The 14,871-nt window shown below is 40.7% G+C and overlaps 1 protein-coding gene across 4 annotated transcripts in view; it reads right to left on the bottom strand.

Annotated features, from left to right (window-relative positions):
* Positions 1-14,871, bottom strand: part of PCMTD1 (protein-L-isoaspartate (D-aspartate) O-methyltransferase domain containing 1) — a 70,823-nt gene that overhangs the window by 25,046 nt on the left and 30,906 nt on the right. For 3 of the 4 annotated variants that reach the window (XM_040487814.1, XM_040487816.1, XM_040487815.1), the window contains exons 2-3: positions 14,056-14,486; positions 1,561-1,663 (exon numbers count right to left, since the gene is read on the bottom strand). In XM_040487814.1, the coding sequence (XP_040343748.1) occupies positions 1,561-1,663; positions 14,056-14,362 (410 nt within the window). In that variant the 5' untranslated portion in view covers positions 14,363-14,486. The remainder of the gene's footprint in view (positions 1-1,560; positions 1,664-14,055; positions 14,487-14,871) is intronic. The other variant, XM_040487817.1, reaches the window with a different exon arrangement.

Here is a 14,871-nt window from a genome sequence, read left to right as displayed (position 1 = left end):
AAAGGATGGTGTTCCCCAAATTGACGCAGAAAATTCAAATGGCTTGCTCAAATACATGGAATTGACTATAGGACAAAATAAACCTGAACACGTTCCAGTTCACTCCAGCCTGCCCGCCTGAGGTCTCTCATAACCCGATTACAACCACAGCCAGACAGAAGACTCCCCTTCACTGAGGATTTGCAGCAGCGTATCCGTTTTCTAGTCGTCAACCAATCGAGTGCCACTTGCCAGAGGACAGATACACACTGGCCAAGGCAAGGGGAGAAAAAGCGAAGAGCAAGCAGGGGGACGGAGAGGAGGGGCAGAGAAGGGGGGGAAAGAGGAAAAAACACTCCGGCAGACGTTCACAGGGCCTTCTCCGCTTCCTTCACGCACTGTCCCGAGGCTGAAACTCTCTTAGAAAAAAGCCTTCAGCCCTGACTCAGACTCCCAAGTTTCTCACCTCCGTGGTCGTGGCCAGGGTCTAGAGATGAGTGGGGAAGGCCCACTCCCGACAAGCAGAGTTAGAACTCTGGCTTTGTACTAAAACTTTGCAAGAGAAGGTGACCTTGTTCTAAGCTAGTGTTCTAAGCTCTTTAAGGCTTTCTTAGGAAAGATGACTACTTGGAAGATATGCCATCACGTTTTACACAATTTCGCAGAGTTCGTGTACTTCAGCATAAGACACCCTTGCCCCGTAGCGCTATCATTGCTGAATTTTAGGAACACTACACACTGAGAAGACTCCCCTGCCAGGCGAAGGACCCAAGTCTGCACTCTCTAAGGGAAAGTCTGAATTCAAAACAATGTTTTACAAAGCAATGGCTTCAACACAACCTTATCACAAAATAGATCAATATATTTCTATGATAATTAACTCTAGTTATATTACAAGGTAATTGAGTGTTTTTAAGATAGTCCTTCGGGGGCACCTGGGTGGCTCAGTCGGCTAAGTGTCCAACTTCGGCTCAGGTCATGATCTCACGGTTCGTGGGTTTAAGCCCTGCGTTGGGCTCTGTGCTGACAGCTCGGAGCCTGGAGCCCGCTTCGGATTCTGTGTCTCCCTCTCTCTCTGCCCCTCCCCTGCTTGTGCTCTGTCTCTCTCTGTCTCTCAAAACACAATAAATGTAAAAAAAAAAAAAAAAAAAAAAGTCTTTTGTATGCTAACAGGTATCACCCTATGTTAAAGAGGGCAGAACTATTAAATTACCGCTCCAAAGGTACAAAACCAGTTTCAGAACAGTATTTTCTAACGCCAGAAAAGGTGCTTGTATGATTTTTAATGAATGGAACGTAACCCTACCGCCATTACTATCACTGTATCCGTCAGTGACGGATGCAGTGATACTAATGATTACAAAAGTTACTTTGCGTTTATTTATAATTTACAGTTACACAGAACAAAAATGATAGCGTGATTCCTCTAACTTAATTTTTTCAGTCATTTTATACCACACTGATTTCTGCTGCATTCAGCGGAGCAATTCAGGATCGATGAACAGCACTGAGGAACAGACATGTCATATTTAGCTGCTTATCAACTGCTTTCAAATCAAAACTATAGATGTGAATACTTACTTGTCAAAGCTGTCACTATTTTTGATGAAGCTCTCCAGTTTTTCCTTGGCATATTCCACCACATCTGAATGAAGCTCAATCCCGTGATTTATTCCAAAAGGACCTGCAATTGTAGCAGCAGCAGCATTTTTATAAAATATATATATTTATAAATACACACACATATACGTATAGTAATATGTCTTTACAGAGTTCTTTTAACTTCTGCTCACTTTTCTACCACAGGGGCATTTAAAAGGCTTGAATATGTGAATGTCTGCTAGCCAGATTTAAAAAGCTGAATCGAAAATCTCACTGTTTCCATGGCTTTGAAAGAAAGAAAAGAAAAAAGAAAAAGAAAGGAAGAAAGAAAAAAGAAAGAAGAAGGAAGGAAGGAAGGAAGGAAGGAAGGAAGGAAGGAAGGAAGGAAGGAAGGAAGGAAAGAAAAACAAAGACTAAGTTATAGAGAGCTCTCTCGAGAGCAGCCCATCTGTCAGGACAATATTGACTAAGAAATAATCATATTCTTATCTAAAGTTTTGAGTTCTTCACCATTACATTTTCATTTACCACTTGTTAAAAACTGGGTCATTCTAAAGTGCCTGACACCATGGGCTAACATGGCTATTCTATAAATGTCTCACACATCCCACCATATGCTAAGTTCCTACACTCTATGCCTTCCGGAGCTCCCCACGTCTAGCAGAATGTGGCCACCAGACGGCAGGCCTGCACAGCCGATTTTACTCTTCTGGTCCGGTGTCTCACACTTCACTTAGCATTTCTTTCTACCCACAGCCAAGGAGGAGTGACATTCTAGGAATGAAGAAAGGAGAGCTTTCTGAGCCCCAGGAGATGGTGCTGGGAGGGAGACCCAGGACAGTCACAAAACACCGGCAACCGAATTCACATCTCCCAAAGCTACTGGGCGCATTACCGCCTGCCCCGTGACACACAGGACAGTAACACAATCTCACCTGGGTAGGCCACGTGCTTTTGAACTTCCAAAACTGAGCCAGAGTTTTCTACTCTATACTTATATTTTTATTTTGAAATTGGTCTTCTAGGAAAAAAAAGACGTGTATGTATCTTCCCTATCTTATACATACTTCTTTTTGTATCTTGTATCTTAGGAACTAATTAACTGGATATACCCCCTACTGAATGGCATTAGAATACAATACATAGTGGAGTTCTACTGACCTCTAAGATTTTTTAAACAAAAAAAATCAGTCACCAATTATCATGTTTGAATGTTCAGAGGGCACCTGAAAAAAAAAATGATGTATGATCTACAAACTACCTAAACTAGAAAAATTAAACCAACATGTTTGGATACTATCTTCAAGCCAAAATCAGATAATGCTTTAACCTACTGTATTTCTAACATATTCCATTTAATATGATTTAAAAAAACGGTTATACTTGAAAAATGTATTCAGATACGGGTAAAAAGGTACATGATCCATCAAAACACAACGGGTAGAATTAACTACCTTTGCAGTCTTTTCATACTTTTAAAGTAAGTTATGCTGATTGATGCAATCTTAAATGTTCTGTTTTGGTCTCCTTACAGTCAAACAGTTGGGTCGTCTGAAAACTGGAACATCCTATCTGGTATCATTTTAGACCTCTTGTAATTCCTGATTATAACCATAAACAAAAATAACCTGTCTTCAAAAATGAAAGTGGCAAAAAAATAAATAATAAACTCAGAGAACACATGGGGACATCTCTTTTTTATATTGAATCTGAATACTGTAATAACTTGAATTTCCATAAGGAAACAAAGAATGCTAGGAAACACTGAACAAAGTTTTCCTCACTAAAAAAACTCAACTCATAATTACTTAACATTATGCACATATTGAGGAAAATACTGTTCTAGGAGATAAATTCCTAGGTGATCCATTTAATGTAAAACAAAGACTTCCATATTCTCATTATTCATTAAGAATCTAGCTATAGTAATCAACTATTCTTATGAGACCAGACCCGGGCTACATGGATAAGAAATCAATGAAAAACATCCATATTGCTAGAATCTGAAGTTTCCTTTAAGACCAAATGCATAAGCTACATAATAAAGGTGTCATGTAAAGAATCTGGAAATCAAGGCTTGTATTCAGTATTTCACACTGCTTTCTTAAGAGAGGGAGTCTGACCTTGAGTTCTATTTCAAAGGGACTACACAGGTGGTTCATCACTTAGAAGTCTCTTTTTTCTTTCCTTGCTTTCTGCTTATTGTCTAAAACCAAAGTGGCAACTTTTGGAAATAAGGTTAAAGTTCATTTAGAAAATTTCTTAAGGATGTTTTTCACATAACTTGTTTTTCACATTACCTGGGTATAAAAACAATTTCATTAATATATAAAGGGTTTGACCATACTGTAAACAGACGTGCAGAATATATTATGTATTAACTTCTAGTGCAAATACACCATTTATGATTTTTTAATGAACGAAATGTAAGTAACATGGAAACATATCCTTACCACTATTAAGCTGTATAATTAACATATTAAAAATAGTAAATTTAAGAGAATTCATTAATAAAAGACAGAACTTAAATAGCAATGTTGCCAATATCTCATTTATTTAGAATGTAAAATACAACTGGAACATTTTAAATATATGATAAAAATGTAGTGTGATGCTGTTTATTACAACTCATATTTGACACAGGCATTAAATAGAGCAGAAAATAAAACCTAGAAAACTAAGAACACAAACACAGCTACTTCCAAGGAAAGGGCCTCAGAGACCTAGTGTGGGAAGGAGACATTTCTGTCATTACACCCTTTTGTCTAAAGTGTCCAGACTATACCCATACATATAACTTTTTATCAGAAAATAATGGGCTAGTCAAAGAGATCACCAAAAAATAGTCTTCAGATTTTCAAATTAATAAAAGAATTCTAACAGAAAGGTACAATGGAAAAAATGAAACAGTATCCAAAAGAAGTGTCAACACTTTCTAGCACCATCTAAGAGATAAAGTATAAATGTAACTTTGTATTCAGTAGTTACCAATTCTATTCTGTATTTGCCAATGTGAAGAGGTTTTTCTGTAAATGCTAACGGTTTCATTTTTTGTATTACATATTAAAAAAATAAAAGTACTAACAGTTGACCATTATCTCTAATAGCTAAACATTAAAGAAAAAATAGAAATATACACAGAAATCAAAGTTTAATTAAGACAAATAGCGATTAGGAAAACCTAGGGGCTCCTGGGTGGCTCAGTCGGTTGAGTGGCCGACTTGGGCTCAGGTCATGATCTCATGGTTTGTGAGTTGGAGCCCTGCATCGGGCTCTGTGCTGACAGCTCTGAGCCTGGAGCCCACTTCGGAGTCTGTGTCTCCCTCTGTCTCTGCTCCTCTCCCGCTCACACTCTTTCTCTCCCTCAAAAATAAATGAACATTTTTAAAAAATTAAAAAAAAAAAAATTAAACTGTAAATGCTTGGTTCCCACCCCAGACAGACCAAGGGAATCTCTCAGGGTGTGGCCTAGGCCCTACAGATAACCTTAAACACAGTCCAGGCTGAGCACACTAGCCACATCCTCCCGATTTTTAAAATCTCTTTGGACTATCCAAATCTCTATTCTCATTGGTAAAGTGTTACCAATAAAAGCATGTTGGATAAAACTAAGTATTTACCACAAGAGGGAGCAGGTGAATCAGTTATTTGAGTTCTATGAAACTAGTATAAAGTTTCTCAATAACAACTGAAATATATAATGTAAAAACATTTTTTAATAAGTGCCAATGATATTTTATTACTAATTTTAGTTGTATAAAATAAAGCATTGGGGGAAGATTTATAAGCAACTTTGTAAGAATTCAGAGACAGTAACAGGTAAGAGAATAGGTTTCATTCTCTCTGTAAACATCTTGGGGTATAACAAAGAGACATAAATAGTGCAAAGGTACCTAAAGGAAAGGGAAGTAAAAGCAATCCGCAAAAGATTAAGTAATCATTAACTAGATAAAAAGAAATTGATCTCATATATTGCCACTTAAGATAACAATTTCTTATGGTTTTCCATACATTTTTGTACAAAAAGAGCACGTTAAAGAAAAACAGGGTCAAATGTTTACTGAGTCCTGCCACGTTCACATAACCATTCTGAAGCTAGCTGGGATCTGCCTAACACTAGACTAGACTTGGTTCTCCGCTCTGTAGGTTTAGGAAAGGCTTCATGAAGCAAATCTTGAAAATTTTCCAGAAAGTTCCAGCTCCAGTCCCTCGAGCTCCTCTCAGCTGACAGCGGATTTCTAAGTGCTATTTTTCTTTATTACACTTGAATTTTAGATGTATGTTTACACAAAATCTGAACATGTTGGCTTAAACAGTTACAGAAAATAGATCCGAGCCCTTAAGTAAACTACATGTCCAAAACCAGAGGTCACAATCAGATCATTTACATGTTTCCACCCAGCAGGCTAAGAATACACTCAAGTCTAGTATGTTCACAGCAACTTATGACTATCTCACACATCTACGGTGGAACATTAAAACAGAGATTAGGTTTCTACCAGAGTAAATTCAATCAACTGAGAATAAAACGTGCTCACCTACAAAAAACAGTTTTAAAAGTTAATTTAAACAGCTTTACACTTGATCTAAATTCTTTTTAATGCAATCATTTCCCCTGGAAGCGATTTTCAGCAGCTCTTTCACTGCACTGCATATTTGTGAAATACCTGAAGATACACTGGGGCCAGCATGGTGACCAATTCACATAACAAACAGTGAACTAAATGAAGAATGGGCTGGTGAAACCGACAACAATGCTTCTATTGCTAGTTCAGAAATGAGAAGCACAACTTCAAGTGTACAGGATGGGTCTCGTTTTCTGCTGGATCCTCAGCAGCCACCACAGTGTTGAATATAACAAACACCTTTGAAGGAATAAAAAAGTACAAAAATGTACCTACGCTCCCAAACTTAAAAGGTTCACAACTCGGACTGAAGCAAATGATGTACACAAAACCTAAAATGTGTATTTTTCATGTCTAAATTTAAATATCACGTATACTGGCAAAAGTCATTAAGTATATGGCAAATCTATTTTATCTGTTACCACCACAGAACGAGGCACTGCAAGGAAGACTGAGGGAAGTACATTCCATTCAAAAGAAGTCTGTTAACGTTAGCTATGATGGGAATCTTCTAAAATGCAATACATACTTTCCTTCATGTACCGAAGGAGATTATGACTTCAAGTCAGCTATTATCCGTATAATCATGTGAGTATCATGCAAAAGTAGAGGTGTCCCCAACTCTATGAAGTTATTCTTGAAGTGGGGACCCGCCAACTAGACAAAATGGAGAGAAATGGAAAACCTTTTCGAGTATACCTTTCGATTCGTTGGGAATTTTTTAACCCTACCAGTATGTTACCCATTCCACAAAAACTGGTGAAAGAGTGAAGAGAGTCTGATGTCCAGGTTTCCACCTGGAAGAATTTGGGGTAGAAAATACAAAGCTACCTCTCACCAGAATGAGCAACAACAGGAAGAAGAAAACGTGAACTGTTTGCCTCGTGTGGGACAGAGTAGGAGACGGTGACCCGAGCCGGAAACAGGCTACACTTCCAGAATCTTGTGCACACTGAAGAGACGGGCGGTAAGCACTGTGATGCTGAATACAGCATCCAGTGTGTTGGCCCAGCCCGGAAGATCAAGAGCGTCCCCGGTTCAGGACACAGGCCAGGCCTTGGTGCTAGAAATTGGTGAATCCTCTGTGCATGGATGTTACTTACCTGAAGGCAGAAGAAAAGATCCACCCTTCACCCTTCGCTAGCCAAAGCCAAATCAGCTTCCCTAACAGGACGAAAAGTGTTCACAAAGGCAGTGGAAAGAGACTTGAAATCCAGGGAAAGAATCTTTGAATGCCAAAGGTGTGGGAGGGTAGCTGAGCCGACCCCTGCAGAAGCCACACTCCAAGAGAATCTTAAGACAGGTTCTAGAAGGGATCAGGAACTCCAGCAGGCCAAGTAGCCCTGCTGACTCAAGCCAATCTCTGGCTCTCATCTACGTGCTCAGGACCAAGTCCGCTCAGGGAAAACTGTATGAGTGAGAGGAAGGGAATAGGCACCAGCTCCTACACTGTGAGATCTTCACAAGTTACTTTACACATAAAGAGACAAATTCGGAAAGCTTAAGTAATCTTCCGAAACACAGGGTTGACACTCCTAACTTACGGTAGTTTATGTTCTATAAAGTTCAGCAAACACTGAATTACCAAGCGCCGAACCACTCTAGTAGGGGAGACACGTACACACACACACGTACCTCAAACACATAATAATCTTAAAACCTAAAAACTCAATCTGCTTGTTCGCTTTATTTTACAAAAGAGAAAACGAGCTTCCAAACTATTAAGAGCATCCCAGGAGGGGCCAGACACGGGCTCCAGAACCAGAGGAGCTGCTTGTGCTGCACTGTCCCCTTCTGTCTTCATCTGCTGGGCTCCTCTAAAAGCCAGCTGTGACAAGAAGGCACAGCTGGCCCCCGTCCACCCCAGCGAGGAACATGCAGAGTGACCCAAAGTGTTCACGCCTCTGCTCTCGTGCACAAATGACCTCAAAAGCCACCAAGTACTGATCTGAGAGTTACAAATAAATTTTAAGTAGCAAATTCACAAACAATAGGGAGCAACTAACTGTAAAACAAAGACAATCTGAGTTGGGGAGAGTTCATCCTGAAGATAAATACAAACTCAAGATGTGCAAGAACAACCTAAGATTTTTCACACCAAGGGGACTGCCTTGGAAAACTCTGAAGAACAGTATGAGGAAATATAACCAGAAATTACTGCGAAAACTTTGTAAAATTTCTAAAATCTGTAGTTTCCTAAGATTTGATGTTTGTATTACTATTTGTTGCCCTATAATAATTAGCAGTAATAGTCCATAAACACAAAATCACGTGGGTATTGATTTTTAGAGGGAGTAAAAATGAAAGATGGTTGGGGGCGCCTGGGTGGCGCAGTCGGTTGAGCGTCCGACTTCAGCCAGGTCACCATCTCGCGGTCCGTGAGTTCGAGCCCCGCGTCGGGCTCTGGGCTGATGGCTCAGAGCCTGGAGCCTGTTTCCGATTCTGTGTCTCCCTCTCTCTCTGCCCCTCCCCCGTCCATGCTCTGTCTCTCTCTGTCCCAAAAATAAAATAAAAACGTTGAAAAAAAATTAAAAAAAAAAAAAAATGAAAGATGGTTGAGATTAGTAATGACTTCCACTCCACAACCATAAGTGAAAACGTGGAAGAGCCCTAAAGTAGAGACCAGTGATGGCAACTCAAGACGGGGTATGCACAGAATACCTGTGCAGAGGATGCACAGAAGCCTAACTGGGACAAAGAAGGAACAGTTCAAACAGCGATGAGTTTTACTGAATTCAGAAAATATGAGTAGCCTAAATGAAATAAATGGTTCTTTTCAAAACAGATTTGCTCAGAGCCCAAAATAAAGCACATGCCAAGAGCCTTTGTAACTCCTAAAAAGAAAAAAAGAAAAAGAAAAAGAAAAAACCAATCCTCACACAAAAAGGGTGGGGGGATGGGGTGGATAGAGGAATAACTGAGGTTTGGTTTAGTACAAAATATATTCTAAAGCAAACACTAAGAACCTGCAGAATGTGTTTTGTCTTATCAAAAAGAATGGGGGGTGGGGGCTGAAGACCACTCTGGATTTCCCTGATTCATCTCTGGCTTAAAGTGAGCCAAAATAGATTCCTAAAAGAGGTGCTTAAAACAGCATGAAAAAAATATTTGAAGACCGTATTTCTGATAAAGCGTTTGTATGCAAAATGTATAAAGAACACTTAGACATCAAGAAGAACACCCAACAGCTTAATTAAAAAATGGGGAAAAGATTTGAAGACATTTAACTAAAAACATGGGTATGACTAAAAAAAACACAGGAATAGATTCTCCTCCACATCATTTGTCACTACAGAAGTACAAGTTAAAACCACAGTGAGATACCAGTTTATACCTACTATGATACTATTACAAAAAGAAAACAAAACACCACGCAAGCATCAGTAAGGAAGTGAAGAAACCAGAGCCTCGTACATTGTGGGAATAGAAAATGGTGCAGCCACTTTTCTAGAAAACACTTTGACAATTTCCTTAAACGTTAAACAAATTTACCATAGAGCCCAGCAATTCCACTTCTAGGAATCCACTCAAGAGAAATGAAAACGGATGCCCAAAGATCTGCACCATGTGAATGTTCATGACAGTATCGATCCTAATAGCTAAAAAATGGTAACCCAAATGTCCATTTAAGCGGTGAATGGACAAATGTGGTATGCCCATGTAATAACATATTATTCAACCATAAAAGAGGAATGAGGTACTAATACATGCTACAGCCTTGAAAACATAAGGACAAGTGAAAAAAACATACACAAAAGACCGTATGTTGTATAATTCTACCTATATGAAATGTACAGAAAAGACAATCTATAGAAACAACGTAGACGAATGGTTGCCAGGGGCTGGGGTGGGGACAGGAAGTGGATTCAACTGGGAATGGGGGATGTTTGGGGGTGACAGAAGTATTCTCAAATTGGACTATGATAATGTTTGCATAACTGCAAATTTACTAAAACTCATTGCACGCTTAAAATGGGGTAATGTAAATCATACCTCATTAAAGAGGGAAGTGGGCTAAAATGAAAGCTAATACTGGAGCATCTCAAGTCAAAGCAATCTCACGGCAGTTGAAGGAGGACCATTCAGTGTCCTCTGGTAAACAGAAAAAGAGTACAGAGACGTGACAGCAACACGTAGCCTAACTCATCAGCAACTGGGCGGTACAGTGTGGGCAGGAAGTTGCCTGTTCAGCACATAAGCTGGCCAACTGGTTTACCTTTAAGTAGTGCTGTAAGCTGAGGAAGTGGCAAACACAGTATTGGAATGACTGTGGCAGTTTCTGCAGTCATTTCTATTAACTCAGGAACTAGGCAAGGAAAACAATAAGTTGGATGGACCCTGATACTTTAAGTTCCGTAAGAAAGCTATAACTTTCACATCGTGGGTTATGTAAGAAAACTGGAGGGAATACCTAAGCAAAAAGGATCGGAATGGAGAACCACCCCCACCTGAATTAGAAAGATAGTAAGATCGATTTGCCTTCATAGATCTGATAGTTATAACTCAACTCTGGGAAACTGAGGACTTGGGAGTCCTTTTCTTGCACCCTGCTTTTCAATGGGATTCCATAGGTATGAAAAAGACAGCACTGAGAGGAGGAATCAGTACTTGGTTCTTTGTGTCAGTCTTTAGTTCTCAGAAGACTTCAGGAAAAGCCAGAGGAATAAGAATTTATCTTTAGTGTAAAATAAGTTGTCTAGGGGCGCCTGGGTAAGGCAGTCGGTTAAGCGTCCGACTTCAGCCAGGTCACGATCTCGCGGTCTGTGAGTTCGAGCCCCGCGTCAGGCTCTGGGCTGATGGCTCAGAGCCTGGAGCCTGTTTCCGATTCTGTGTCTCCCTCTCTCTCTGCCCCTCCCCTGTTCATGCTCTGTCTCTCTCTGTCCCAAAAATAAATAAACGTTGAAAAAAAAATTTTTTTTAATAAAAAAATAAAAAAAATAAAAAATTAAAAAAAAAAAAATAAATAAATAAAATAAGTTGTCTAAATGAGGCACATTAGGAGTCGGAGTGATCCGTTCTCCAGGTCTGGAGCAAAAACACATTCCACTTACGAACAACTGCTTCAGCCACGAGAAATTTCCTGATATTAAGTAAACCTAACTTCCTCTCACTGAACAAAAGCTCTCGCAAGATTGGAGCCTACGTGCTACAGGTGTGCTTCTGGATGGCGGTGGAAATTCCTCAATGAGCATTTTTCTCGTCTGTATTTACCAAACCACAGGCACCGCACTCTCCGGGCGTCAGCCAGGATTCCTCCAGATCAAGCTCGGTGTGTCCTCGGAGGAGAACCACTGCCTGTGGTGAGCACCTGTCACCCTCATCTTGTGACCGGGAGAGAAGCATGGCTTACAGCCATGATGTTAGTTACTTAATAAGGACAGAGCTTCTGGTAATAAGGTCACTGTGAAGCAATGGACCCAAATCCGACTCACCATGCTCGGGTTAATGACAGGGCACGTAGAAGCAACTTTCTTTAGTTCCATCGTCCTGGCTTAAAGCACTCACAAAGCAAACCAAAAACGGAGAGGCAGGGGTAAAAAGATTAGGCTTCCTCAGAAGCTAGACCAATCCAAGGTTTATTAGCTGTAATCGCTGTTTTACAGACTCTGCTTTCTGCCTTTCCTTCTTTAGAGTGCTTTTATCTTCCTCACCAAAGGACTATTCCGCATCAAAACACGAAGAACTTTATCTTGGCCTTCACTCTGTCAGACACAGATAAATCCTGGCATAATGTCCAGTAACCATCGTCATACATGTAACTAAAGACCATGACACCCTGGAGCCTTGTAACAGGAGGAAAACGTCTAGTGCACCGTGGATCACTTACACGGGGGTCTGTTTCTCCACACTGCGCTCTGGTACGGATGTAGACATCCAAGACACAATAAAGCTTGAGGTCAGCCTACAGATGCATCTATCTGGCCACAGGAAATGAACCTCTTGGAGAGGAGACTGAGTAGAGTTCAAGAGGGCAATCTCACTGCTGGCAAGGTTGCTAACTAGTTATGACCCGCTTTCCCCCCAGCCCTTGCGCTACGACTGACCTCCGTCTGCAGGAGCCAGCTGACAGGGCTAGAGGAGTCGAAGAGAGGGTAAGAGGCGCTCTGAAAGTGGCCAGACAGGCTGTGCGGCCTAGACTCCAGCCTAAAGCTGCCAGAGCTGGCCAAAAACTGCACGGTTTCAAAAAGGCAACTCCCGTTTCTGGAAAGCTGTCCGTACTCCCTCGACCAATTTCCTTTCATTTGGACACAGTCTCAAACCCTAGAGACCGGGCCTTTTTCAAAAGGTAATCGATGTCTGGGGTCCGCAACCTGCTGAGAAGTTCCTGTGTCAGGAAGGGCAGGAATACCAATTTTAAATGTAAGCTGCTAAACTTCTTTGTTGGTAAAAATTAATAATTTGCCACCATTTTTTAACATACCATCCCGTATCAAAAACATACTCATCAGTTGTGGGATGAAACAGAATGTTTTATTTATTGGATTGTTATCATGTATCACGAACTGACTCAGTTGTTTTTTTTGTGAGCTGGACTGCAGGTTCCAGGACTAGGAGAGAAAGGAAGGAGCCAGTCAGTGGGTAAGAAAAGGAGCATTTCAGGCCCGAAAATGCCTTTAAAGTCATTTAATGGGACTACATAATGGGCTGCCCAAACTAGGACAGTTCAGGAAAGAAAAGGACATTATAAATACCGATGCAAGGACGACAGGGATAAACTAGGACTGTCCCACACCCTGAGACAGAGACTACCCCTACGAGAGTATACTCATTTCTCCGTTCAAAATCCTTCAGTGGTTCTCCATCACTTCAGAATGAATTTTAAATCACCGTCTCATCACTACAACTTGAGCACATGCCTCAACGATAGCATGTATCACACTGGGTGAAAACTGCTGATGTTCAAGTCTCTCCACTCTCATCAGTCTGTGAACTCCAGGGCAAGAGTCCACATGACGGGCCTTGGTGTTCTACCTCAATGTCTGTCAGTAGCAGCACTTGGTAAAAATAATGGTGTTTCCATCAACATCATGTCTCACAGCATATTTTCCTCCATCCATGCTTTTTCAACCCACATTCTGTCTTTCCCAGGTGTCACTTCACAGCCATGTGACTTGAGGCAAGTCAGTCAACCTCTCTGTGCCTCAGTTTACTCACCTTTATACGCAGGATCCTAATGGTACGTACATCACAGGATAATTAGGATCATTAAATGAGGTACCCTACGTAAAGTGCTTTCACCGCCACCCAGCCAGCTTCCCAAAGGCAGAGATCTGTTCCTTTGGATCACTGCTATATACTCACACCACAAACGATGCCTGATGGAACAGACAGCATGTCCTCCGCAAGCCTACTGACACGTACTTTCTTTCTCCAATCCCTTCCTTTGCCTCACCAGTGCCATGTATATACTCTACACCCCCTTTACACCCACTCCTGTGTCTCGATCAGAAACCTGGCACCCTTCCCTTTAAAATGGGACACAGAGGACCACGAAACTCTACGCCAGCCGCCAATCACAGCCCTTCACCTGAAATAGATTACACGAGACTCCTGAGCTCTCTGCCTACCAGCTGTCCAACACTGAACACAGACGATGACCGGGGGCTGAAAAACACTTCCGAGGACTTCTTCAGTCTCAGATGAAATGCACATGCTGCCTCTCAGGGTCAGGGCTGAGAGGAAGAAAAGACTGCTACTGCCTTGTGTTTCCACACTCAAGTAAGGAGGAGAACTACTCTATTGAGCATATACATTCAAAGGTATACAAATTTACAAACCCTGGAAATCATAAACAGTTATACAAACTCAGCTTACTTTTTAAAATAAAATTTCACAAAAATAAAATTACCTAAAATTAAGCCCACCATTGTACTTAAATATCCGGTTCCACTTCCCAGGTTAAGAAAAGACAATCCTGGTTGAAGTTTCAACGCTTCCATAACTTCAGAATAAATGCAAGGTGCTGACAAGTGTATGTTGCCATGCTTCCAGGCTAAGTCTTTGTACGCATTGTCTCGGTAGCCTTCCAAATAGTAATCTCCGCGATCAATCGCTCTGAAGGCTTGCTCCACTCTTTCAGTGCGGATATACTGAGCTTCTTTTAAGTTATCAATTAAGTCATCATTATCTTCCCCAGCACTCACAGCTCCTCCCATGATAGTATTCAAATCAAATCATAAATTTTAAAATGTAATAAAATTAGCAGAAATGGCTTCCAATAATGGAGTGTGGTTTGCTTTCCCTTTAATATTGCACTTGATTTCCAAAAATAAATTAATCCTGAAAGGGAAGAATAAAAATAAACAGGTTTAAATTAATGCTCAAAGGAAAGTAATCCCAGTTTAGTAAATATATAATAGTCATCATAACTACCATTTTTCAAGGATATATTTTGTTCCAGACATAGGGTTAAGTTCCTCAAGATTATTATCTATTCATATAACAACCACAAAAGGTAGCTTAAGTTCGATCTCTTCTGTACCCGTGGCATATCTTGGACACTGAAGAGTTAAGTCACCTCACACTGAAAGGCCAAATATGGTAGCCATTAGTCACAGGTGGCTATTGAGACCTAAATTAAGTAAAATTAAATACCATGTAAAAATCAGTCAGGCACCCCAGCCACACTTCAAGTGCTTAACAGCTACGTGCGGCCAGTAGCTGC

The sequence above is a fragment of the Herpailurus yagouaroundi genome, unplaced genomic scaffold, assembly GCF_014898765.1.
Source record: "Herpailurus yagouaroundi ecotype Mexico unplaced genomic scaffold, PumYag 165, whole genome shotgun sequence".
NCBI classification, from domain to species: domain Eukaryota; kingdom Metazoa; phylum Chordata; class Mammalia; order Carnivora; family Felidae; genus Herpailurus; species Herpailurus yagouaroundi.
This window is presented reverse-complemented; position numbering and strand designations above follow the sequence as displayed.